This window comes from Heteronotia binoei, chromosome 18, assembly GCF_032191835.1.
Source record: "Heteronotia binoei isolate CCM8104 ecotype False Entrance Well chromosome 18, APGP_CSIRO_Hbin_v1, whole genome shotgun sequence".
Lineage (NCBI taxonomy): Eukaryota > Metazoa > Chordata > Lepidosauria > Squamata > Gekkonidae > Heteronotia > Heteronotia binoei.
In genome coordinates, this window is record NC_083240.1 from 41831189 (window position 1) to 41857124 (window position 25936).

At 46.7% G+C, this 25936-nt stretch overlaps 1 protein-coding gene across 1 annotated transcript in view; it reads right to left on the minus strand.

The window, feature by feature from the left end:
- Positions 1-25936, minus strand: part of TBX4 (T-box transcription factor 4) — a 92281-nt gene that overhangs the window by 51204 nt on the left and 15141 nt on the right. Inside the window, exons 3-4 of the mRNA XM_060259496.1 lie at positions 2717-2836; positions 1057-1204 (exon numbers count right to left, since the gene is read on the minus strand). Of these exons, the coding sequence (XP_060115479.1) occupies positions 1057-1204; positions 2717-2836 (268 nt within the window). The remainder of the gene's footprint in view (positions 1-1056; positions 1205-2716; positions 2837-25936) is intronic.

Sequence of the window (25936 nt, forward strand, 5' to 3'; positions counted from 1 at the left end):
AGTTGCAAAAAAAGGTTCGAACTACACAGGAGAGGGAAATACCAGGGCAGGCTGGCCTCATGGAACGCAGAGGGAGCATGCATACCAGAACAAGATGGAATCTCAAGACTGGCTCCTTTGCTAGATGGCCAGCTTGCCTGACCCCAGCTCTGGTTTTACAAGGTCCTCCTGCCGGAATTGCTCACAGAAGGAAGGCAGCATCTTTCACAGAGACCAATTCCCCACCAGCCTTATGCCGCTCTCACGCTCCTCCGCTCTGCAGGGCTTCCGTCAGATTTTGCACTATCTGCCCCAGAGCTGCAACTCACTTCGCGGCAAATAGAAACTGGTTTTTAGAGGATCTTGTTTGTTGCATGAAAGAGGTGGAGTTAATTGTAGCCTCGGGGCAGAAAGCGTGAAATCCAACTGAAGATTTATACCCTGTCCTTCTCTCTGAATCAGAGACTCAGAGTGGCTTGCAATCTCCTATATATCCTCCCCCCCGCAACAGACACCCTGTGAGGTGGGTGGGACTCAGAGGGCATTCCAGCAAGTGCATTCCAGCAGATGCAAGTGGAGGAGTGGGGAATCAAACCCGGTTGTCCCAGATAAGAGAGCTCTGGCTGACCCAAGGCCATTCCAGCAGGTGCAAGTGGAGGAGTGGGGAATCAAACCAGGTTCTCCCAGATAAGAGAGCTCTAACTGACCCAAGCCCATTCCAGCAGGTGCAAGTGGAGGAGTGGGGAATCAAACCCGGTTCTCCCAGATAAGAGAGCTCTGACTAACCCAAGCCCATTCCAGCAGCTGCAAGTGGAGGAGTGGGGAATCAAACCTGGTTCTCCCAGATAAGAGAGCTCTGGCTGACCCAAGGCCATTCCAGCAGGTGCAAGTGGAGGAGTGGGGAATCAAACCCGGTTCTCCCAGATAAGAGAGCTCTGGCTGACCCAAGGCCATTCCAGCAGGTGCAAGTGAAGGAGTGGGGGCTCAAACTCGGTTGTCCCAGATAAGAGGCCACACACTTAACCACCACACCAAACTGGCTCTGGAGAATCTGATAAACTTCCAGTCGTGACTTACATGTCCAAATGGATCCAGATGGTTGTTGGTGAGCTTTAGCTTCTGGAAGGACACCAGCTGGCGCATCCAGTGGGCTCCCGTGGCGGGTGAGTCTGGGTGGACATACAAGCGTCCAGGCATCGCAGGCTCTGCCTTTCCGGCCACCATCCTGTTCCCAAAGTAGAAGAAAGATGTTCACATGCCATGAAAAGTTGGTGTGCTTACTTTACGTATTTAGGACAAACACCTTTTATCTGTCTTTTGCAGTTATGTTCTGCCCTCCTTCCAAGGAGACTGGAGCAGAGTCCCTGGCTCTTCTGCCTTCCCTTGATCTTTACAACAACCCTGTGAGGTAGCACAGGCTGAAAGAACGTTAGCTTCATAGCTGAACAGATATTTGAGCCCAAGTCTACCTAATCAAGTATTCTAACCACTGCACAACACTGCCTTGTTATCCAGCCAGGTCAATCCTGGCTAGCGCTTGGAATGGCACTCTCCAAGGAATACCAGGGACATAACATAGAGGAAGGCAATAGCAAGCCACCTCTGAAACATTTTTTGCCTTGAAACAAGTCTAGCTAAGAACATCTAGCTGCCAGACAATATTAGGATCTCCTGGCTACTTTACACACTGCATTATTATTATTATTATTATTATTATTATTATTATTATTATTATTATTATTATTATTATTATTATTATTATTATTATTATTATCCAGCCTCTCCGGCCTTTCAAAGCAACCATGAACAAAACCATCAGTTTATAAAACCAGTTGTTAATAGCATTTTAAGAGGGCAGACAAAAAAAAAACACCAAGCATTTTCAACATTCCTGTTTCAAATACCAAATGTCCACCCCAAAATGGCTTTGTGTTAAAAAGGCAGAGAGGAATTAGCAGAAGGCATTGATAACCTTCATCAGGCAGTTCTGTAGTTTGGGGCTATGGCTGAAAAGGCCCCGTCCCTCCCAGTCGCAGTTCTAATAACCATTGGGGAATAATCATTGGGGAAAACCTTCTGTTTTATTCCAGACACAGCTCTGAAGGAGATACTTCGAAGTTCCTATCCAGTTTACAGTCCCAAGGTGACTTAAAAATAATTAAAAAAAAATATTTTTAAAAAACATTTCTACAAATCATTTGGTAAAAAAATTATTGTCACTGAAACATTTTCCTGATAAGATGCAATGGAGGCTGCTATATCATAGGCTTTACAGCTCAGTTTAGGATTGAAAATTATATTCTTGGATTGTCCCAGATGCTCCTAGGGAGCACATGCCCTCGTTGAGAGAGCATCTTGTGGAGACTTCTGAGTGACATCATCGCGCCGTGTGCGCTTTGTGTGCGCGGAAACAGTCCCCTGCTGGAGGCCACAGGGGACTTGACAATCCTACTAGGCAGCCTCTACCAGTGCCCCACCTGGCTACTCTTGATGGTAGCAGAACAGTTTGCTTCAAGACTATCTGCTCTTCCTTCATGGCTGCATAGCCTGTACCAGCCTTGGCAGTCTATGAGATCCTCAAATGAACTTGGAAGTTTTGAGGGAGAGGATTCCCGCCCCCGCCAGTTGTATCCTACAGAATCAAACTGAGATTGCACAACATGGATGCGGCACCAGTCAAGGATGAACATGCTATCTTCAATGTTACTCATCCTTCTGCCAGCACATGTTCTCTCACCATTTGTTGTCACAGAATTTGTACCGATGGTCATCTGCAGGGACAATATCAATCAACAAGATGTATTTGGTTTTCGGGTTCATTCCTGTGACTTTAACTTTGTAACTTGGAAACATCCTCCTTATGGAAAGGAAAAAAAAAGAAAGATATTAATGCATTACTTGAAAGCTAGAAGTACAGCTGTTGAAAATCACAGCACATGCTCTAAACCAAGGCTGGCCAAACTTGCTTAACGTAAGAGCCACACAGAATAAACGTCAGATGTTTGAGAGCCGCGAGCCATGAATGTCAGATGTTTGAGAGCCACAGGGAGGGGAGGGAGGGAGGAAAATAGATGGGGAGGAAGTGAAGATGCAAAGAAAGCAACTTTAAATGCATTGTCCAAGCTGACAGCTGGCTTGGCTTGGAGAAAATGATTTAAAGAGAGAAATGCCTTCTCCAAGCTGACCAGCAGAGTGCTGGGGGCTTTGAGAGACACGCAATATATGCGAAAGAGCCATGCATGCCTATAGTATTTATTTATTTACTTCATTTACACCCTGCCCTTCTCCCCATTTGGGAAACCCTGAGTAGCCAGCTAACATTGTTTTCCTGTCCGCTGTTTTATCCCAACAACACCCCGCAAGGTAGGTTAGGCTGAGAGTATGTGACTAACCCAAGATCATCCAGAAAGCTTCCACAGCACCTTAAAAAAACTAAGCAAACAAGTTTCAGGCCAAGCCAAAGGAATTGCTTCATCGCTTAATGGAAAATTATCGGATGGAACTCATTGCCACAAGGGATAGTGTTGACTTAGGTAACTTTCCTTTTAAAGATTAGAAAATTTGGACCTAACATTCTTGCTCTTCAAAGAAAAAAAATTATTGATACTGGTAGAACACATCAGTGGCTGTCTGTCAAGGCAGCTTAATTAAACAGCACCTGGTATCCAAAGGCAACAGACCACCAATCAGCAGGTGTGGGGGAAATCCAACTGCTGAAGCAGATTCCAATATGGAAATACAGTGATGGGGAAACGTAGCCATCGCACAGAGTTGACAGGTGCAGAGGGAGAGATTTCTGCAAAAGGCAGATCCCAGCCCAATGGAAGGGCTGCCATCCCCATCTGGAAGACTGCAGGTGAGAGAAGGGCAGCATGGAGCAAGCTCAGGGTCGAGGTAAGACTGGAAGTCCAAGCCGAGTTTAGGGGAGGGATGGTGGCTCAGTGGTGCAGCATCTGCTTGGTAAGCAGAAGGTCCCAGGTTCAATCCCTGGCATCTCCAAAAAGGGTCCAGACAAGTAGGCATGAAAATCCTCAGCTTGAGACCCTGGAGAGCCACTGCCAGTCTGAGAAGACAATACTGACTTTGATGGACCGAGGGTCTGATTCAGTAGAAGGCAGTGGCTCTCCAGGCTCTCCACTTGAAGATGGAGAACATATGTTCATATGTTCTCCATCTTCAAGTGGCCCCAACTTCTTTCTTTTCTGCTTGCTTCTAGCAAATTCCCAACCCTTTCTAGTAACAAATTTGATATCTATGCCTAATAGGGTCGCCAACTCTAGGTTAGGAAATTCCTACAGAGCCAGCGTGGTGTTGTGGTTAAGAAGGGCAGACTCTCATCTGGAGAACCGGGTTCGATTCTTCATGCCTTCTCCACATGAAGCCTGCTTGGGTGTCCATGGGCCAGCCACTGTTCTCCCAGAACTCTTTCAGCTGAGGTTGCCAGAACGCTCCCCCCCCGCCAAGTGTGGGGGGGATTCCCACTTTCAGCCCCTACCTTTCTGCTGCTGGCCAGTGGGGGAAATTGTCCCCCAAAGGAAGGAATGTTGGAAACTAATGTGATGTACCTATGTGACCCAGAAGTGACATTGGGGCAGCGTTCTGGTTTTTCCGGAAAACTCTACAGCAGAAGCCGCTCTGAGCCTGCTCTGGCAGGGAGGGCAGGATATAAATCTAATAAATAAGAAAGTTTTGTGCAATGGTTAAGTGTGTGGACTTAACCACTACTTAACCTGGGAGAACCGGGTTTGACTCCCCACTCCTCCGTTTGCACCTGCAGGAATGGCCTTGGGTCAGCCATAGCTCTCGCAGAAGTTGTCCTTGAAAGGGCAGCTGCTGTGAGAGCTCTCTCAGCCCCACCTATCTCACAGGGTGTCTGTTGTGGGGGAAGAAAATAAAGGAGATTGTGAGCTGCTCTGATTCAGAGAGAAGGGCGGGGTATAAATCTGCGATCTTCTGTCTAAGTAAATAGTACAGAGTTTTGCCCAAAAACCCCAGAGCATCACTCCCCTCCCCCTATCCTGTGCCTATGTCACTTCTGGGTCATGTGGTCATGTTGTATTAATTTCCAGCATTCCTCCCCACTCCTTTTAAGTGTACCTCCTACCCTATATTGGCTGCTTTACCAGCAACCCCACTCTCTGCCTCATCTGCCTCAAAAGCCACAAGTTGTGGGTACAGGAAGGGAAGAAGACTAAGCCACTTTGAGACTCCTTAGAGCCAAGAAAAGCAGTGTATAAAAACCTACATTACTTCTAGAGATTCGTGTGGGTAAGGTATGAGGAGCAAGGGGACCTGAGCAGGGTTACGATGCCATAGAGCTCATTTTCCACAGCAGCCATTTTCTCCAGGGGAACTAATCTATGTTGTCTGGAGAGCCATTGAAATCCTGGGAGATCTCCAGGTCCTACCTGGAGGTTGGCAACCCTATTAGTAGATTCTAATTTATAATTTGTCAGCCTCTTTGGGCATCTTTTTAAAAAAAAAAATGGAAAGGCAGTATCAACATTCACTACAAAAGAAATTGTTCTCAGTCGTTTTCTGTCAGCCATTTTGGATTCTTTGGGACATGTTACATAGACAAAGAAGCACATGTATCATTTTAAATATATTTCTTTCTCCCCCTCACCTTGCTCCAAAAACCAGATGGTCAACAGAAACTATATTACCGTCTCTCACAGCAGAGCACTCTTCCAAGTTCCCTTCCTCAAAAAAAAAAAACCCTACAATTTTTCACAAATTTATCTTAAAAAAAATGCAATGGTTGCCCACAATAACCTGTTTGGACCTAACATTCTCACTCTTCACACAGAAAATATTGATACTAGTAGTTGAATAAGAGAAGAGGACCCAGAGACTGAAGAAGAACTTCTGTCTGAGGTAGCCTAACGAAGGTTGTCAGCCGAGCTGCCATTTTGTAACCACTCGAGCAGAAGTCCACAAAATGGGTTCCTGTTAGAAGCCCTTTGAATCAAGCCTTTCTACCACCCTGCATAAATTCCAGGTGTTTACCATGTAATTAGTTTGGGCTTGAAAAGGGGCCGGTTTACCAACATCCATCTTTGATTTCCATTCATAAGCCTTGCACTCCTCTTAACCCTGGGCGCAGGTAAGCACCTGAATAAATACAGTAGGATATTTCAGTTTGCAAAATATACAGACTAATTCACACTTTCAGACTCGGGGAAGGGGAAAGCTACAGAAGGAATCCAGTTTTAATGCCAAATGTTTCTTTCATTTTTGTTTTGTTGTTTTAAATTAGACCTTTTTAAAAAAAAGAAGAATCACACCCCCAAGTGAAAACTAAAAAAAGAAAAGTATGGCAGAAGTTTCTTCAGCATAATTTTAAACACAGCGCTGGAAGATTCTGCAAGGATATTTATGACCCCAACTTCTGAACGGCTTCTTTCGTCTATCCCCTCGAACGCTCCCCCCCCCCCAGAAACCGGCAACCGCTTTCCAAAACGTAGCCGATCCAGGCTGCTAAGGGAGCCGGATCTGATATACTGCAAATGTTAAGTGCTTTTTAATGGCATTTAAAATTAAGCTTTAGCATATGGAATTCATATCGAGTAGACAAGTCTGAGTTTATAATGTTTTTTCGAATAGCCCTCTAAAATAAATAGAGGGAGTTGAAGCACTCCCGTAATGTATACAGCTGAAATTCTTCAAGGATAACAAATTAGACCTCGCATCTGATCTTAGGTGTTGCTTTGCTGGCAAATGGCTCCTTCCTTCTCTGTCTTTGGGGAGCGTTCGTTGCCACCAAATCTGAAGGGTCAAGAGCCCCCGGATCCCGCTGCCAGTTGTCTGTGCCCGCTGCCAAGAAAAACGCCGGGCACCGAAGTTAAAGAATTCTGGCGGCACATCCCCGTTTCATCATTATTATTAGCTGCTGTGTTTTTGGCATCTGCCAGCAAAGTGCCCGGGATTCATCCCTTTAATTTTCTTAATGAAAACATATTTCCCAACCTCTTGGCAAAAGCCGGCTTCTCAATAAAATGTTTGGGGCAATAACATGGGGAGGCGTGGGTCATGATTTTTTTTTTTGGAGGGATGAAGACTCCCCCCTCTCCCCCCAAAATCAGAGCTGTGTCCAAAGCGAATGTTGTCATAAGAGCTGGGCTGAAGTAGAATTTGTGGGATGTTTCTTTTCCCCCATGGTACAGCCGACTTGAGAGACCAAATAAGGCCCCCTCATCTGGAATGTGGAACCAGAGGGTTCTGGCTGGCTGTGAGGCCTCGTGCCCCCAGCCAGACTTTTGTCCACTCTTCGGAAGGGCAATAAGGGGTCTTTCTCCAGCTGCGGTTTCCTTGCTTATTGAACGGAACGGGGAGAGCGAACGGAACATGCCTGGGCTACCCAAAAGCCACACTGCCCACCTGTTTTTGCTGGGAATGTAAACATAGGCTTGTTGGACTCCTGGCAGACCACAGAGGTGGCGAGCCTGAAGCGCGCAGACCTGAGAAACAGTGCTCTCAATATTGCTGCTCGAACCAGTCTGAGAAACAGTTTAACTATTGTGGCACGTCCCAAGGGAGCCGTCACGCTGCAAGGTAGGTAAGAGTTTTACTGTGGTCTCCAGCTCCCTCTACCCCAAGTTAGAAATTCCCAAGCTTCCCTTTGGAAAAGCCATGACACTCAAACAGAAATCAAAATGGAAAAGGAAAGGTTTGATTTGTGGTGAAGATTTGCCCTAGAAGTTGGGGGGCAGGGGGTGTCAGTCAATGAAATCAATTGGTGGTAAGTTTGAAATAAAAAAATACGAACTTTGTCAGTATCTGGAACTCATTGCCACAAGATGTGGTTATGGCTTTTTTAAAAAAAGGAGGATAAATCAATTAATGACCATGTTGCATAATCCATCGGTGTTGCATATTAGGCCACATTCCCTACATAATCCATCATTTAAATATTAGGCCACATTCCCTGAAGCCAAGCCAGCCGGAACTGTGTTTCTGTGCATTCCTGCTAAAAAAAAAAAGCCCTGGTTCTAATACAGATCTGAATCTGCATTCTACAACCATGATAGCCAAGAGCTGAACCTCCATGTTCAGAAGCAGCCTATCAGATGTCGGGGGACCTTGTATACAGGAAGCTCATGCTAGACTTCTGAGCTAGTGTGGCCCTTGCTTTTAAATATTTGCATCACCGGCCAGAAATCCACTGGTGAGGTTTCCTTCATCATGAACTCCCTCCCAAGGTTCACCTGTTGAATGAGACTGCTAAAGCTTTGTCGCATAGAACCCTCCATACATCTTACTCACATCAATACTGATTGCCGCAAGGCGTGTATGAAATCAAGGCTTAACCTTCCTTGAAGGAGATGAAGAAGCGATCGGATTTATACCCAGCCCTTCACTCAACGGAGAGCCAGTTTGGTGTAGCGGTTAAGTGTGCGGACTCTTATCTGGGAGAACCGGGTTTGATTCCCCACTCCTCCACTTGCACCTGCTGGCATGGCCTTGGGTCAGCCATAGCTCTGGCAGAGGTTGTCCTTGAAAGGGCAGCTGCTGTGAGAGCCTTCTCCAGCCCCACCCACCTCACAGGGTGTTTGTTGTGGGGGAGGAAGGTAAAGGAGATTGTGAGCCGCTCTGAGACTCTTAGGAGTGGAGGGCGGGATATAAAAATCCAATATCTCAGAGTCTCAGAGTGGCTTACAGTCTCCTTTCCCTTCTTCTCCCAAAAACAGACACCTTATGAGGTAGGTGGAGCTGAGAGAGCTCTGAGAGAGCCACTCTTGAGAAAACAGCTCTGAGAGAACTGTGACTGACCCAAGGTCACTCCAACAGCTGCATGTGGAGGAATGGGGAATAAGACCCAGACTGATTTCCCACTCACCTTACACCGCTCTCACGCTCCTCTTCTCAGCGGGGCTTCCTTCTGATTTCACACTATGTGCCCCAGGGCTGCAGCTAGCTTTTTTACACGGCAAACAGAAACTGGTTTTTAGAGGGTTCTGTTTGCTGTGTGAAAAAGCCAGAGCTAGTTGCAGCCCGGGGCAGATAGTGTGAAATTGGATGGAAGTCGGATGGAAATCGGATGGAGAAGAGGAGTGTGAGAGCGGCGTAAGGCGAGTGGGAAATTGGTCCCAGAGGAGGAAAGGAGGAGAGGGGAATCAAACCATGTGCAGGAGAGGTGAATCAAACCTTGTTCTTACAGATTAGAGTCCATGCACTTAACCACTATACCACTAAATCAAACAGCCTCTGAGTAGCTCCAAAACTTGGTAGACTGCAAAGGAAAGTAACTAGGCCTTCCCTCCGGAAGGTGCAGGATTCACAATCCCCACCCCCCCAAGAGAAACCATCTGGCATCCTGCTTATAGGAGCTGTACCCTGCATCTTCCAGAGCCCCAGATCTTCAGTGTGGGAGGAGGGCCACTGTTACATGCTACCCCCGGAACGTCAGCACCGAGAGAGCTGCCACAGCCAAAGTTTTCCAGCCGGTGACAGGAGGGACTGTCCTATTGAACTTTACTGTTCTCTTCCATCGATACTGAGAAAATGGTAGGTGGAAGAAAGAAAGAGGTGCTAAAATTGTGTATTGCTCTGGTTTTCCATTTTCTTCACCTTAGGGGACCTGTCCCCATTTGCTTTGGCTGCCAAGAACATAAGAGGAGGTGCAGGGTGGTAATGCTGTAGTCCAAGCTCTGCTCACAACCTGAGTTCGATCTCGGCGGAAGCTGGGTTCAGGTAGCTGGCTGAAGGTTGACTCAGCCTTCCATCCTTCCGAGGTCGGTAAAATGAGCACCCAGCATGCTGGGGGGGGGGGAGGAATGCAGATGACTGGGAGAAGGCAATGGCAAACCACCCTGTAAAAAAGTCTGCCGTGAAAACATGATGCGATGTCACCCCAGAGTCGGAAATGACTGTTGCTTGCACAGGGGACTACCTTTGCCTTTTAGTGGTGTAGTGGTTGGCAGACCGTAACCTGAAACACTGGCTTTGATTCCCCACTCCTCCTCCACAGGAAGCCAGCTGGGTGACCTTGAAGCAGTCACACTTCTCTTCAACTCTCTCAGCCCCACCTGCCTCACAGGGTGTCTGTTGTGGGGAGAGGAAGGGGGGGAGATTGTAAGTCACCTAGAGGCTCCTTAAGGTAGAGGAAAGTGGAATATAGAAACCAACTCTTCTTCTTCACCTTCTGGATCAGACCCAAAGGGGCACCTAATCCAGGGTCCTATTTCCCAGGGTGACCAGAGTGCATCCGAGAAACCCACTGTCCGTGAATTTCTCTCACCCTCTTTTAAAAGCCATATTGTAGCAATGAGTTCCACAGGTTAAATACATGTTTTATGACAAAGCACCATTTTTGACCATTTCAGTATCTACTGTCCCTCTGTTCTAGTATATAAAGGAGTGAGAGGGAGGAAAGTTTTCTCTTTGCACCTCTTGCAACATTTCAAAACCCCAGGTGTAGAAAAAAATCCCAGCAGGAACTCATTTGCATACCCCTGAAACCACCATCATGTCACACAAACAAGCCCAGAGGGAACTCATTTGCATATTAGGCCACGCCCCCTGATGCCAAGCCAGGCGGAAGGCTGTTCCTGCTAAAAAAAAAAAAGCCCTGCAAAACCCTTTCTAACCTCCCCTCTTCCTGCCATTGCAGCCGTCTAAACTGAAAAGCCCCAAACATTTTAGCCTTTCTTCAAAGACAAAGTGCTCCAAACCACTTAATAGTTTTGGTTGCTCCTTTCTGCCCCTTTTGCAGCTCTGCAGTACTCCTTTTTATTTAAAATCTCTTTACCCTGTTTACTGACTCAAACAGTTCTCAAAGCAGTCGAGACGGTTGACCAGGACCAGGGCTTTTTTTGTAGAAAAAGCCCAGCAGGAACTCATTTGCATATTAAGCCACACCCCTGGCAGCACCATTGGTTTACACAGGGCTTTTTTGTCAGAAAAGCCAGCAGGAACTCATTTGCATATTAAGCCATTCCCCCTGGCACCAAGCCAGCTGGAATTGCGTTCCTGTCAAAAAACCCCCCAGAACTGTGCACAGTATTCCAAATGTGGCCATATCAGAACGTATGCAAACACAGTACAATGCTAACCGTCTCATATTCATCTTCTTTTCCTAATAATTCCTAACATGGAGCATGTCCTGTTCAGTGCTGCTATACAACGTCAACATTTTCATTAGCTCTCCTGTCCCAGCTCAGATCCAATCAGAAGTTTTATCTCAATGCATATTGCTTTCTACATATTTACTCTAATTCCTTAGTCATCCAGTTTGGAGAGAGCCTTCTGTGTGCCGCTCTACTGCTCAGCTGGCCTGATGTCAGTCTTGCTCTTTCCGTTGTTTCTTTTCTTTAAAAAACCTAGGATTAATTATAATTCAATTGATAGCCCATTCAGTGTTTTACATTCCTGTCCTGATACCTTCTTCAATTTATCCATGGAAAAACTGCACAGGTATCAACATTCCACTGCATTTTATTGAAATACTTTGACACTTCAAGCAAGAGGCTTATTGCGAAAACTGGTGTTGGTGGGCAAAGCCCCTCTACATATACCTTATGATGACCGTTACACATTTCAAAGTTAAGGCGCCAAAGCTAGCAGCCCCTCCCCCCCAAAGTTCATACCCAACAACCCCTGTAGCCAGGGCCAAGCTTGTTGCATCAGTTGCTGAAAAGAATGACACCTTTCCAGGGATGGAATTCTAGCAGGAGCTCCTTTGCATATTAGGCCAAGCACCCCTGATGTAGCCAATCCTCCAAGAGCTTTCAAAAAAGAGCCTTGTAAGCTCTTGGAGGATTGGCTACATCAGGGGGTGTGACCTAATATGCAAAGGAGCTCCTGCTAGAATTCCACCCCTGCACCTTTCTAAACCCATTGACTTCACCAGGTTTAGAAGGGCGTAACTCTGTTACATTATCGTACCCTGTTACCATAACTTTGGTCACATTATGAGAAGACGGGGCTCACTGGAGAAGACAATTATGCTAGGAGAAGTTGAATATAGCAGGAAAAGAGGGAGACCCATCGGGAGATGGATTGGCTCTAGAAAGGAAGCCACGAGGGCCCTCAGAAGACCCAAGCAAGTTTGTTAACTTTTGAGAGAGCATTAATTCATGGAGAGCCAGTTTGGTGTAGTGGTTAACTGTGTGGACTTTTATGTGGGAGAACCGGGTTTGATTCCCCACTCCTCCACTTGCTGCTGCTGGAATGGCCTTGGGTCAGCCACAGCTCTTGTAGGAGTTGTCCTTGAAAGGGCAGCTGCTGTAAGAGCTCTCTCAGCCCCACCTACCTCACAGGGGGTCTGTTGTGGGGGGAGAAGATATAGGAGATGGTAAGCCGCTCTGAGTCTCCGGTTCAGAGAGAAGGGCGGAGTATAAATCTGCAGTCTTCTACCACATATCTGAAACAATTTGACAGTACTTCACGGATACACACACACACACACACACACACACACAGAGCTCTGTTTAGGATTGCACCATTTGGCTATCAGTTCCAAACACACTGTCGAAATAGTTCCTGTTCTGTAATCTCATAAATCTCATCCATGAAATGCAGATCAGACAGATAGAAGCATCCTGGCACCTCAGGCAAATACCCTATCCAGGAGGGTATTTAGATAAAGTAAATAAGGCAGTACTCAGTATAATTAATGTCTGCGGAATTTAAAGTAGTCTTCATTCTGACATTCTTTATTTAACAATGCCTTCTGATGTTGTAATCTAGCTTTAATGCTTTGTTGCATGTGAATTGTATCGTGTTCTAAGTCTCTCCAGACTCCCTGTTGGTCTTTACTGCACCAAAACTCATTGTATTTGTGGATTTATATTATCTAGCAATATCTAACACTATTATCTAGCAATTATCTAGCAATGGCATTAGATGTTTGTATACAATTGTTACTTTGACTTTGAGACTTGTACATTTTCTAACAGTATAGCTAGAACCGGTTCTGCTCTATGTTTTCGATAGCTACTTACATTGTGGTTCATGTAGTTATTAGAGTCACCTCCAGATGGGGCCTGGAGATCTCTCATAATGGCAACTAATCTCCAGGCCGCAGGGATGAAGTAGAAGAAGAGAGAAGATTGGATTTCTACCCCAGCCTTTGCTGCTCAAAGGCGTCTCAGAGCAGTTCACAATCTCCTTTCCCTTCCACAAGAGACATCCTGTAAGGTAGATGGGGCTGAGAGAGCTCTGACAGAAACCGCTTTCGAGCAGAACATCTTTCAGAGAACTTGTGGCTGACCCAAGGTCACATCAGCAGGTGCATCTGCAGGAGTGGGGAATCAAACTCGGTTTTCCCAGATAAGACTCTGCGCGCTTCACCACTACATCAAACTGGGCTCTCAGATATCAGTTTCCCTGGAGAAGACAGTTGCTTTGCAGGGCGGGTTCTAAGGCATTGTACCCCGGTGTGGTCCCTCCCTTCCCTAAACCCCACCCTCCCCATTTTCAAACCTCAAGAGATTTCCAAGTCTAGAGTTGGCCACTCTACTAGGGGCTCTTGGTCCAATCATTGCCTTGGCCTAACCCTATCACACAAGACCATTGTGTGGATGAAGTGAAGGAGCAAGAGCCATGGATGCTGTCCAGAGATCATAAGAACCAGGGATTTTTTTGAACAGGAACACACAGGAATGCAGTTCTGGCTGGCTTGGTGTCAGGGGGTGTGGCCTAACATGCAAATGAGTCCCTGCTGGGTTTTTTCTACAAAAAAAGCCCTGATAAGAACATAAGAGAAGCCATGTTGAATCACGCCAATGGCCAATCCAGTCCAATACTCTGTGTCACACAGTGGCCAAAAAAATAAAGTCTCCATCAGTGCGGCCAGGACACTAGAAGCCCTCCCACTGTGCCCCCCAAGCACCGAGAATACAGAGCATCGTTGCCTCAGACAGAGAGTTCCAACAATATGCTGTGGCTAATAGCCACTGATGGACCTCTGCTCCATATGTTTCTCTATTGGAAGGAAGATCCTTGAAAGGAAGGCAGAAGTCAGTCAACAACAGAAAGAAGAAGAAGAAGAAGAAGAAGAAGAAGAAGAAGAAGAAGAAGAAGAAGAAGAAGAAGAAGAAGAAGAAGAAGAAGAAGAAGAAGAAGAAGAAGAAGAAGAAGAAGAAGAAGAAGAAGAAGAAGAAGAAGAAGAAGAAGAATTGCAAATTTATAACCTGCCCTTCTCTCTGCATCAGAGACTCAGAGCGGCTTAAAATCTCCTACACCTTCTCCCCTCACAACACACACCCTGTGTGGTGGGTGGGGCTGAGAGAGCTCTGACAGCAGCTGCCCTTTCAAGGACAACCTCTGCCAGAGCTATGGCTAACCCAAGGCCATTCCAGCAGGTGCAAGTGGAGGAGTGGGGAATCAAACCCGGTTCTCCCAGATAAGAGTCCGTACACTTTACCACTACACCAAACAGCACATCTTGCCTACACTAAAACAACTTCTTAGGCTACCAGCAAGTTTCTGGGTCAAATTCCAGGTGCTGGGCTAGAAACTGTCTGGGAGCGCCAACCCCGCATCAGAGAGGCCTGCGATGGAGCCCAGTTTATGGAGCCCCTCCAGAGGGGTGCTCGCCGGGACCCATCCTGGCCATCTTTCCAATCTTCTTGATGTAATGGGGGGTGGGAATTCTTTTTTACTCAGATTTCTGGACACCAGTTCACAGACCACATCCTCCTGCCTCCTCATTGAGAGCTAGTTTGGTGTAGTGATTAAAAGCAAAAGACTCTACCCTGGAGAATCGGGTCTGATTCCCCACTCCACATACACTTGCTGATGTGACCTTGAATCAGTCACCAGTTCTGTCCGAGCCGTTCTCTCAAGAGCAGTTCTCTCAGAGCTCTCTCAGCCCCACCTACCTCACACGGCACCTGTTGTGGGGCGAAGAAGGGAAAGGAGACTGTAAGCCGCTCTGAGACTCCGAGTGAAGGGCGGGGTATAAACCCAATCTCTTCCTTGGTTTTCTAGTTTTCCACAGCACTACTGTTTCAAAAAGAGCCCTATGGCGCAGAGTGGTAAGCTGCAATACTGCAGTCCAAGCTCTGCTCCCAATCTGAGTTCGATCCCAGCAGAAGCTGGGTTCAGGTAGCCAGCTCAAGGTTGACTCAGCCTTCCATCCAGTTTGGTGTAGTGGTTAAGTGTGCAGACTCTTATCTGGGAGAACCGGGTTTGATTCCCCACTCCTCCACTTGCAGCTGCTAGAATGGCCTTGGATCAGCCATGGCTATTGCAGAGTTGTCCTTGAAAGAGTAGCTGCTATGAGAGCCCTCTCAGCCCCACCCACCTCACAAGGGTGTCTGTTGTGGGCGAGGGGGAAGGTAAAGGAGATTGTGACTGCTCTGAGACTCTGAGATTCAGAGTATAGGGCAGGATATAAATCCAATAAATATAAATCCAATATCTTCCGAGGTCAGTAAAATGAGTACCCAGCTTGCTGGGGGGAAGTGTAGATACCTGGGGAAGGCAATGGCAAACCACCCCATTTAAGAAGAAGAAGAAGATAATGGATTTATATCCCGCCCTCCACTCCGAAGAGTCTCAGAGCGGCTCACAATCTCCTTTACCTTCCTCCCCCACAACAGACACCCTGTGAGGTGGGTGGGGCTGAGAGGGCTCTCACAGCAGCTGCCCTTTCAAGGACAACCTCTGCCAGAGCTACGGCTGACCCAAGGCCATTCCAGCAGGTGCAAGTGGAGGAGAGGGGAATCAAACCCGGTTCTCCTAGATAAGAGTCCGCTCACTTAACCACTACACCAAACTGGCTCTCCAGACTTAAAAAGTCTGTCAAGAAAATGCTGTGATGTGACGTCACTCCATGGGTCAGTAATGACTCGGTGCTGCCGTTGTTAATGTATTCTTCACTGTTTATTAGAGTTTCTTTTACTTCCTAATGCCAAAAGTGCAGTCCACGTGTACTGTACCTTTATGCAAAATAACCAAACTGTTCAACATAGAAACTCAAGATGTCTAGGGTTGCCAAACTCCAGGTAGGGCCTGGAGATTTCCCATAATTATCCAGACAATGAAGATTTATTCATTTGCAGAAAGTGTCTACTTTGGAGGGCGGACTATACAGCATTAAACCACATGAGGTCCCTCCACTCCCCAAACCCCATCCTTCCCAGGCTCCACCTCCAAAATCTCCAGGTATTTCTCAACCAGGAGTTGACAACCCCAAAAACCATTTAGCAAAGTGAGGCCATTTCAGCATCATGGTCGTTTTGGAGAAGTGTGCATGGGGTGGGGCGGGGTAAAGGTAAAGGCAGTTCCCTGTGCAAGCGTCAGGTCGCTACCGGCCTGTGGGGTGACATCACATCAGGACATTTTCTTGGCAGACTTTTATGGGGTGGTTTGCTATTGCCTTCCTCTGTCCTCTACACTTTACCCCCAGGGCCAGCGCGTGGGGTTCTGCTGCCTGAGGCAGAACCCCGACGTGCACCCACCCCCACCCCTCACCGGGGAAACTTTTAGAGTGCACACAAAGCGTGTGTGGCATGATGACATCACACGGAGGTGATATCATCACGTCGTTCACCAAAGCGCTGTTGTTTCTGACCACTGAGGGGCCGGGGAAGTTCCTTCAGCCCCTCAGTGCCCAGAAACAACGTGCGATGCGGCAAGCACCATTGTTTCTGGCTACTGAGGGGCGGGGGGGAGTTCCTCCAGCCTCTCAATGTCCAGTCAGAGGCTCAGGGACAGCACAAACGGGGAGAAGGCATCTGCCCTGCACCCCTGTTGGAAGCTGGCGCCCTAGGCAATTGCCTATTTTGCCTACTCCCACACGCCGGCTCTGTTTACCCCCAGCAAGCTGAGTACTCATGAGAGAATTGTCTATTGTTGAACCAGTCTCAACGAGTTGTGCCATTAGAGGATGGGGCCAAATTGATTCCACACAGTTGCCAAGTTTCAGGACAGTTCCCTCACTGCGAGACATGATGTCGTCATTCCTGGGACCTTCCTTCCATGCCATCATGAGATCAGATCTGGCATCTGGGTCCTGGAAGTCTCCACTGGTGGTCAAGTACAAAGGAAAACGGAGGGAGGGAACCGAGGTCCAGGGTTAAAATAGCTAAGCAATGATGTGCGACTGACTTATTTGCTCCGCTAATGAAGTGATCCCTCCCCGGTTCAGTTTGTCCCAGGCACATTTCGGATTTTCACAAATGGCTTTTAAATGAACTGTTAGAGGAGAAGTCACTTTGGAGGATTTCTCCTTTATTTATCGGCTTGTCTCCCTTGCAGAAGTCCCGATTCCTGGCAGGGTTCGGCTGTTCTTGAAGGCAAGCCAGGAACTGTCTCTGTCCACCCAGAGACGGAACGGACTTTAATTGCTGCACTCTGCTGGGAAGAAACATGTTGGGGCTTTGCTTTCGTTTCCTTTTTAAAAAAAATACTGCCCTGCTAGTTTGCCAGCAAATAAAGCACCAGCCGTGCCAGTGGTGGCAGCAGAATCCGAGGACACCAAGAAACAAGCTTGGGTTGGCAGCGAGAGCTTGGTGGGTTAGACAGCAGAGATGCTGGGACGTAAACCGGGCGAGGGCAGCATTTTCAGCCATGTGAGGGGCTCCCAAAATTAATATGGTGCATAGAAGGGTGCAGAGATCACTCTTGCAAGCAGAGAAGGCCCTTTGTTTACCCTCCTTTTTTCTCCAGTGGGGACTCAAAGCAGCTTAAGAACATAAGAGAAGCCATCTTGGATCAGGCCAGTTTGGTGTAGTGGTTAAGTGTGCGGACTCTTATCTGGGAGAACTGGGTTTGATTCCCCCCCCCCCCCGCCCCGTAGCAGTGAATTCCATGTGTCTGTTGTGGGGGAGGAAGGTAAAGGAGATTGTGAGCTGCTCTGAGACTCTTCGGAGTGGAGGGCGGGATATAAATCCAATATCATCATCATCTTCTTCTTCTTCTTCATCCAGTCCAACACTCCGTGTCACACAGTGGCCAAAAAAACCTGAGTGACATTGGGAGGTCCATCAGTGGGGCCAGGACACCAGAAGCCCTCCCACTGTGCCCCCAAGCACGAAGGATATAGAGCATCACTGCCCCAGACAGAGACTGATTTCCCACTCACCTTATGCTGCTCTCACGTTCCTCTTCTCAGCGGGATTTCCTTCTGATTTCACACTATCTGCCCTAGGGCGGCAACTAGCATCGGCTTTTTCGTGAAGCAAACAGAAACCATTAAAAACCAGTTTCTGTTTGCTGTGGGAAAATGATGACATTAGCTGCAGCTCCGGGGCAGATAGTGTGAAATCGGAAGAAGAAGAAGATATTAGATTTATATCCCGCCCTCCACTCAGAAGAGTCTCAGAGCGGCTCCCAATCTCCTTCACCTTCCTCCCCCACAACAGACACCTTGTGTGGTGGGTGGGGCTGAGAGGGCTCTCACAGCAGCTGCCCTTTCAAGGACAACCTCTGCCAGGGCTATGGCTGACCCAAGGCCATTCCAGCAGGTGCAAGTGGAGGGAGTGGGGAATCAAACCCGGTTCTCCCGGATAAGAGTCCGCGCACTTAACCACTACACCAAACTGGCTCTCCAAGGGAAGGAAGCCCCGCTGAGAAGAGGAACGTGAGAGCGGTTTAAGGAGAGTACGAAATCGGTCAGAGAGTTCCAACAATACACTGTGGTTAATAGCCACTGATGGACCTCTGCTCCATATGCTTATCCAATCCCCTCTTGAAGCTGTCTATGGTTGCAGCCGCCACCACCACCACCCCCCGTAGAAGTGAATTCCATGTGTTAAGGACTTCCTTTTATCCGTTCTAACCCCACTGCTCAGCAATTTCATTGAATGCCCACGAGTTCTCATATTGTGAGAGAGGGAGAAAAGTACTTCTTTCTCTACCTTCTCTATCCCATGCATAATCTTGTAAATGAATGGAATGTAAGCAGCCTCATTTGTTATCATGTTATCATTTGTATCATGTTACCCCTCAGTTGACGTTTCTTCAAGCTAAAGAGCCCCAAGCATTTTAATCTTTCTTCATAGAGAAAATGTTCCAACCCTTTAATCATTCTACTTGCCCTTTTCTGCACTTTTTCCAATGCTAAAATATCTTTCCTGAGGTGCAGTGATCAGAATTGTATACAGTATTCCAAATGAGGCCGCTTACATGCCATTCATTTATTAATGCTCACAGACCAATTAGTCACAAGCAAATTAAAAAGATACAAAATACATAATTATGTATACAGTATTTACATAATAAAATATTACTAAATCTCATAAGCAAACATTTAATCACAGTTTAAGTCACAAGACCAACATCAGCTAACAACTTTGCTAAACTATACTTCACTTTTCCACAGGCCACTCTGCAGTCAATAAAACATGCCAAATAACACCCAGTTTTCAGATTTAGAATTCTGATTCCTTATCTGCCCTTTTGATTGTTTTATTCACTACACTTTGCTGATTTAGTGATACATAGATTCTTGAAGAGACCTCATGTCTTTTCTATCCAAAGAAGCCCAGGAGAAGTTTCGCTTACTGTAATGGCTAAATCAGAGCCACCAAGAGAAAGTTGAAGCTTACTTCTTACGGGCGAGTCAGCATGGGAACTAACAGATCAATGAACTGTGTTCTTAGATACTTATGTCTTTGGCAGAAAAAGTGGCTTACATTATTCTCCTCTCTTCCATTTTTGGTGTAGAGAGCCAGTCTGATGTAATGATTAAGTGTGTGGACTCTTATGTGGGAGAACCGGGTTTAATTCCCCACTCCTCCACTTACAGCTGCTGGAATGGCCTTAAATCAGCAATAGCTCTCATAGGAGTTGGCCTTGAAAGGGCAGCTTCTGGGAAAGCTCTCTCAGCCCCACCTACCTCACAGGGTGTCTATTGTGGGGTGGGGCGAGGTAAAGGAGATTGTGTGACCGCTCTGAGACTCTGAGATTCAGAGTATAGGGTGGGATATAAATCTAATATCATCTTCTTATCCTCACAAAAACCCTGTGGCCGTTTTCGCACTCACGTTTTACTGGCGCCACGACCCTCCTGACGCCGGCGAATCTGCATGGATTTCGCACCAGAAGCGCTGGCGCTCCCAGAAGCGCCGGCTACTTCCGTCGCTAAGCCAGCGCAAAACGGAAATCGCAAAGATGCAGGAAAACGTTTGTGCTGGCTTAGCGACGGAAGTAGCCGGCGCTTCTGGGAGCGCCGGCGCTTCTGGTGCGAAATCCATGCAGATTCGCCAGCGTCAGGAGGGTCGTGGCGCCAGTAAAACGTGAGTGCGAAAACACCCTGTGAGGTGGATTATCCTGGGAGTGTGTGATTGGCCCAAGGACACCCAACAAGCTTCCACAGCCCAGCGGAGATTCAAACCTCGAATCTCTCAGATCCTAGTCCAATGCTCTAAACCACTATGGAACACAATTTGGGCAACAGTGGATACTGAGGAGGTACATCTAAGCTTGAGAAAGTCTGGAAAATCTGAATAGTACTCTTTATCCCTGGGGCCACCCCAGATAAGCAACTGTTCCCCAAAAAAGGGGAAATAATCTTCACACTATAGTCACCCAGATTCAGCACTAATGGTGGTAGTAATGATGATGATGATGTTGGATTTATATCCCGCCCTCCACTCCGAAGAGTCTCAGAGCGGCTCACAATCTCCTTTCTCTTCCTCCCCCACAAAAGACACCCTGTGAGGTAGATGAAGATATTGGATTTATATCCTGCCCTCCACTCCGAAGAGTCTCAGAGCGGCTCACAATCTCCTTTCCCTTCCTCCCCCACAACAGACACCCTGTGAGGTAGATGATATTGGATTTATATCCCGCCCTCCACTCCGAAGAGTCTCAGAGCGGCTCACAATCTCCTTTCCCTTCCTCCCCCACAACAGACACCCTGTGAAGTGGGTAGGGCTGGAGAGGGCTCTCACAGCAGCTGCCCTTTCAAGGACAACCTCTGCCAGAGCTCTGGCTGACCTAAGGCCATTCCAGCAGGTGCAAGGGGAGGAGTGGGGAATCAAACCCGGTTCTCCCACATAAGAGTCTGCGCACTTAACCACTACACCAAACTGGCAAAATGGTGCTTATCCCTGAATGTGTTTTGGAGGCTGTTGCAAGGCTGAAGGGAGCAGACATGAGGAAGTAATTTCTTATGAGGGCCGGATCTGACATAAATGTCGCTTTGTCGGGCTGGGCCATGGGTGCCATAAAATGTAATGCCGGGTACAGGAGATATAAACTTTATAAAGGACACAGGCAAACCCTACGAACGATATTACTTTTTACTCAAAATACAAACTTGCTTAGAATATTAACGCTCTTACATTATTTCCTTACAATATCTCCAGGGATGGAATTCTAGCAGGAGCTCCATTGCATATTAGGCCACACACCCCTGATGTAGCCAATCCTACAAGAGCTTACAAGGCTCTTTTTTGTAAGCTCTTGGAGGATTGGCTACATCAGGGGTGTGTGGCCTAATATGCAAAGGAGCTCCTGCTAGAATTCCACCCCTGAGTATCTCCCTGATGCCCACCCTCCCACTTCCCATTAAGCATTAGCACTGGGACAATATGCAGGGACATCTGGCACTAAAGGTCATGACCAGTTGCTCGCAAAAAACACAAGATAGATTAGAGCCCTGGGCAGTCTGGTTCCAGTCCGTGGGCCATATGTTTGACATCCCTGTGCTAGGTGGTCACGAACTCTCACTGGAGAAGTGTTAAAATAGTGAGTTTAACTGTGGGTAACAAACATAACTCTTTATTGAGCAAAACCGAATTGAAGAACAAACAGGCAATATATACAGTATTTACAGTTGGGAACACCCCCTTTAGTCGGCGGGAATTCGCCCTATTGGCCTCTCAAGGATCCTTCATTTGCATGTACATAAATACATGCCTTGTGCCCCGATTGGCCAGTTCACACAGAGCGGCCAATCGAAACATAGACATTTGGATCCTGGAAGGTAGAAGCATGCTTCAGGTGCTAACACTCAGAACACGGTAAAGCACAATATATAACAAGAAAGTGACAGCTTGCAACCTCTTTTTTAAAAAAACCCATGAATTTGCAGTGCATTACTTCCGGGTAATGGGTTAACCTGACATGTACTCAACTTATTCCTTCATTTACTCAGAAGAAATCCCACTCCTGAAGAAATGCAGACATAAACAGGCCTTGTCAGTAAAGTTATGCATCAGCTGACAGGGACCAGCTTTTATTCAATGTATTTATTTTTTAAATGTCTTACACGAACTACAAATTCAAGAAGGTTTTTTTGGGGTGGGAGGTTAATAGTTCATTTTCTCTTTTACAAAAGTGGGAGAGATGTAGTGGGAGCATGGGTGGGGTTGTACTGCACAACATCAGTGATGTCACAGACATTGTCCCATAAGTGTTGCCAATCACAGTGGTAGCTGGAGATCTCCTGAGATCACAGGTGATCTCTGGGTGATAGAGGTTAATTCAGCTGGATAAAATGACCCTTTTGGAAGATGGACTCTCTGGCATTATACCCCACTGAAGTCCCTTCCTCCCCATAAACCCTGCCCTCTTCAGGTTTTTCCCAGCTCAGAGCTGGAAACCCTGTCCACTGCACTTGCATATCACATTTTAAGGGAACATTTGCAAACCTTGCTTCAGGGATTAGGCTGATAGCGACAAGAAACAGAGCCTTTTTGGTGGTAGTGCCCTCCTTGTGGAACTCCCAGTCTAGGAAGGCTCGGAGGTCCAGTTCTTCTCTTGACCTTTTAAACCTCTTTAAGACTGCTTTATTTTAAAGGATGTTTGAGGAAGCTGACTCAGACATATTGTTGCTGCTGTTCCATTAGTTGTTTAATCTAGACTTCTATTACTGTTAATGTTTTTTTTTAATTGTTTTAAGCATCTTGAGGACCCTAAGTGGGTGGAAAGGTGGCCTAGAAATGTTTTAAATAAAAGCATAAATACTGTTATGGCCAGCAGAAGCAACACAGAAAGTGCAGCCTTGTTAAGATGCGCACAAACTGGCAAAATTCACACAAGAGCGAATCTATCTTTTTAAATTTAAATTGCCTCAATGCAAAAAACAACCCTCCCCCCCCCCCCCCCCAAGAGATTCTACACAACTTTCTGCAAGGCGGTGAATTGAGAGATACCAAGTCTACACTTTTTAAAGAAAGTTTTATATATATATATATATAAAAAGAATCTGGTCTTTAGAAGAATAAGAGAGATCAAAGAGTTTCCTATCCCAAACCCATTTTCCCAGGACAACCCAACGCTCCTGCCCCGATTTCTCTTATCAGCCCCACCACTCCGCCATGACGTTCTATATACAAAGCCAGGGCCCTTGGCTTTGAAGTGGTGGATTAGTTCAGGCCGAATCCTTACTCCAGAATAACAAACAAGGCAGGTTCAGCAGGAGTTCTCTGTACTCGTTCATTTTTCAGACCCCCAAATTCACTTTCGCTAAACACAAGCAGCCTTGAACTCGCAGCCTCGCAGACAGATCGAAGAGATTTATCTGGTGGCAGCTCTGTGGACTTTTAAGTGATGAGGTCAGGAGGAATAGAGGATTTTTTATATCGGGGAGGGTAGGTTATATATATATTTATCTGGCTCGCTCCTCTAAGTTTTATTTAAAGTGTTCTGACAGACACTAGAAAGACCGTTAACCCTAGGTTCAGCACAGAAGATTTAAACAAAGATTTCCCAAAGGCTTTTCATTCTCGATTCTTTTCCTGTGCCCCGGCAAAATCCCTCATTTTCTGAGGAGCCCAAACCATAACAGAACTAAAATTAGATCACATTTATTCAAAATGTAAATATCAAGAAGGGCCCTGTAAATAATCGCCGAAGTGGGACCGCAGTTTAACGACGATGCTCCGTTTCATAATGCATTTAATTGCCCCTATAAAGATGGGACTGGCATTATCCTTGATACAGAGGAATTGTCTCTGTTGCAGGCAAGGCAACCGTCTTTTGAGAGAATTCCCCAGCCGGATGGGGTGAGTCTCCCCGCTGACTTCAGCCCACCAACATTGCGGGACACGAGAAAACAGTTTCCATGCCCGCATGTGATTTTTACATGCCCGCATGTGATTTTTACATGCCCTTTCTTAGTGACAGAGAGAGTGTTTCTGAAACTTCCACCCTAACCTGAACTAGCAAAGAGATTTACAGAGAAATCCTCCTGTGCAGTTATGTGCTTTTAAGTCCATCACTGCTTAGGATTGCATAAGCGAATAAGCCACAAAACTTGATCCTCCTTTATGCTGCAAGCTTTTGGGGGGCAAGAGAATGGCTTACATTTTGTCCTGAGCCCCTCACCTGGGCTGGTGATGCTGCCCTTCCTTGCAAGATTGGTCTAAAGCAGAGGTGGCCAAACTGTGGCTCGGGAGCCACATGTGGCTCTTACATACATGTTGTGTGGCTCTTGAAGCCCGCACTGGCCTGTTGGCCAGTTGGAGAAGGCATTTGTTTCTTTACGTAACTTGTCCAAGCCAAGCCAGTTGGCAGCTTGGAGAATGCATTTAAAATTAAAGTTGCTTTCTTTCTACCTCTCCCATTCCATCTATTTGCTTTCCTCCCTCTCTTCCTTCCTGTTTTGTGGCTCTCAAACATCTGATGTTCATGTCTTGCAGCTCTCAGACATCTGACATTCATGCCTTGTGATTCTCAGACGTCTGGCATTTATTCTATGTGGCTCTTACGTTAAGCAAGTTTAGCCACCCCTGGTCTAAAGGAACATCAAAACAATGGGAAACACGTTGGAAATCCCCGCTCTACCTTGATGCTCCTTCACCTTGAGTCAGACACCCTCTTTAAGCCTAACCTATTTCATGGGGCAAGGTTAAAAGGAGGAGGATATGAAGGAAGTATATAAATTGAATAATAAATGTGCAGCTAAGGAGAAAGCCAGCCAGAGGAAAGCAATTCAAGCAGTGTCGACCCCAGTTGTTTTCCATGAAAGATATTGAAGCCTATGTCTAATTTCACCATGAAATTAAGAGGGCTTTAAAGTGATTATCTTGCCGGATCATACTCTTCGTACTTAGTCAGCACTTTCCCGAAACAACCAAGATCCTTCAGCTTGCACTTTCAAGTCAAGCTCTTTTAAATCCTCTCCCATTGAAATCGACATGGCTTAAAAGGTGCATAACTTAAAAGTGCTGCTACCTATGTTTTTTTAAAATGCTTGCACTGAAAATGTTTTTTCCAGCTCTTCCACCATTTAAAAACCAATTATATAAATTAGTAATTTATATAGATTAATTTAACAAATTATACATCTCTCTCTCTCTCACACACACACACACACACACACACAAACACACACACACACAGCTTTGCAGTCCTCTCTGGAAGTCAGTAAGGCATGGCCATTTGGAATTTGCAGTATGTAATAGAGGTTAGAGTTCCTGTCCTATACTCAAAGGGCGTTTTCGCACTGACCTTAAGCGGCAGTGACGCCCCTCTTCAGCGCGCAGGATCTGCCCGGATTTCGCACCAATTGCCGTGGAGCACCCGGAAGAGCCGGAAAGTCCCGCGGCTTTTGCGGCGCAAATGGAAACTGGATTTTGGCGGTTTCCATTTGCGCCGCGGGACTTTCCAGCTCTTCCGGGTGCTCCGCGGCAATTGGTGCGAAATCCGGGCTGATCCTGCGCGCTGAAGAGGGGCGTCGCTGCCGATTAAGGTCAGTGCGAAAACGCCCAAAGAGTTTGTCAGCACAGCTAACATGATGGAGAGATCACCAGAACGCAGTCCAGGGAGAACTGTGGCTCAGTGGTAGAGCATCTGCTTGGTATGCAGAAGGTCCCAAATTCAGACCCCAGCCTCTTCATTTATAGGATCTGGCTAGCAGTAAGTGATGGGAAAGACCTCTGTCTGAGACCCTGGAGAGCTGCTGCCAGTCTGAGTAGACAATACTGACCTAGATGGGAAATGTGAACAGCCTCTGTCCAGTGACAGCACCTGCCATAACCTAAGGTGCTGCCGTTTTTTTCCCTGGCACCTGGAGCAAACAGCTCCTCTGCCAGAAGGAGACGAAACAGTACAA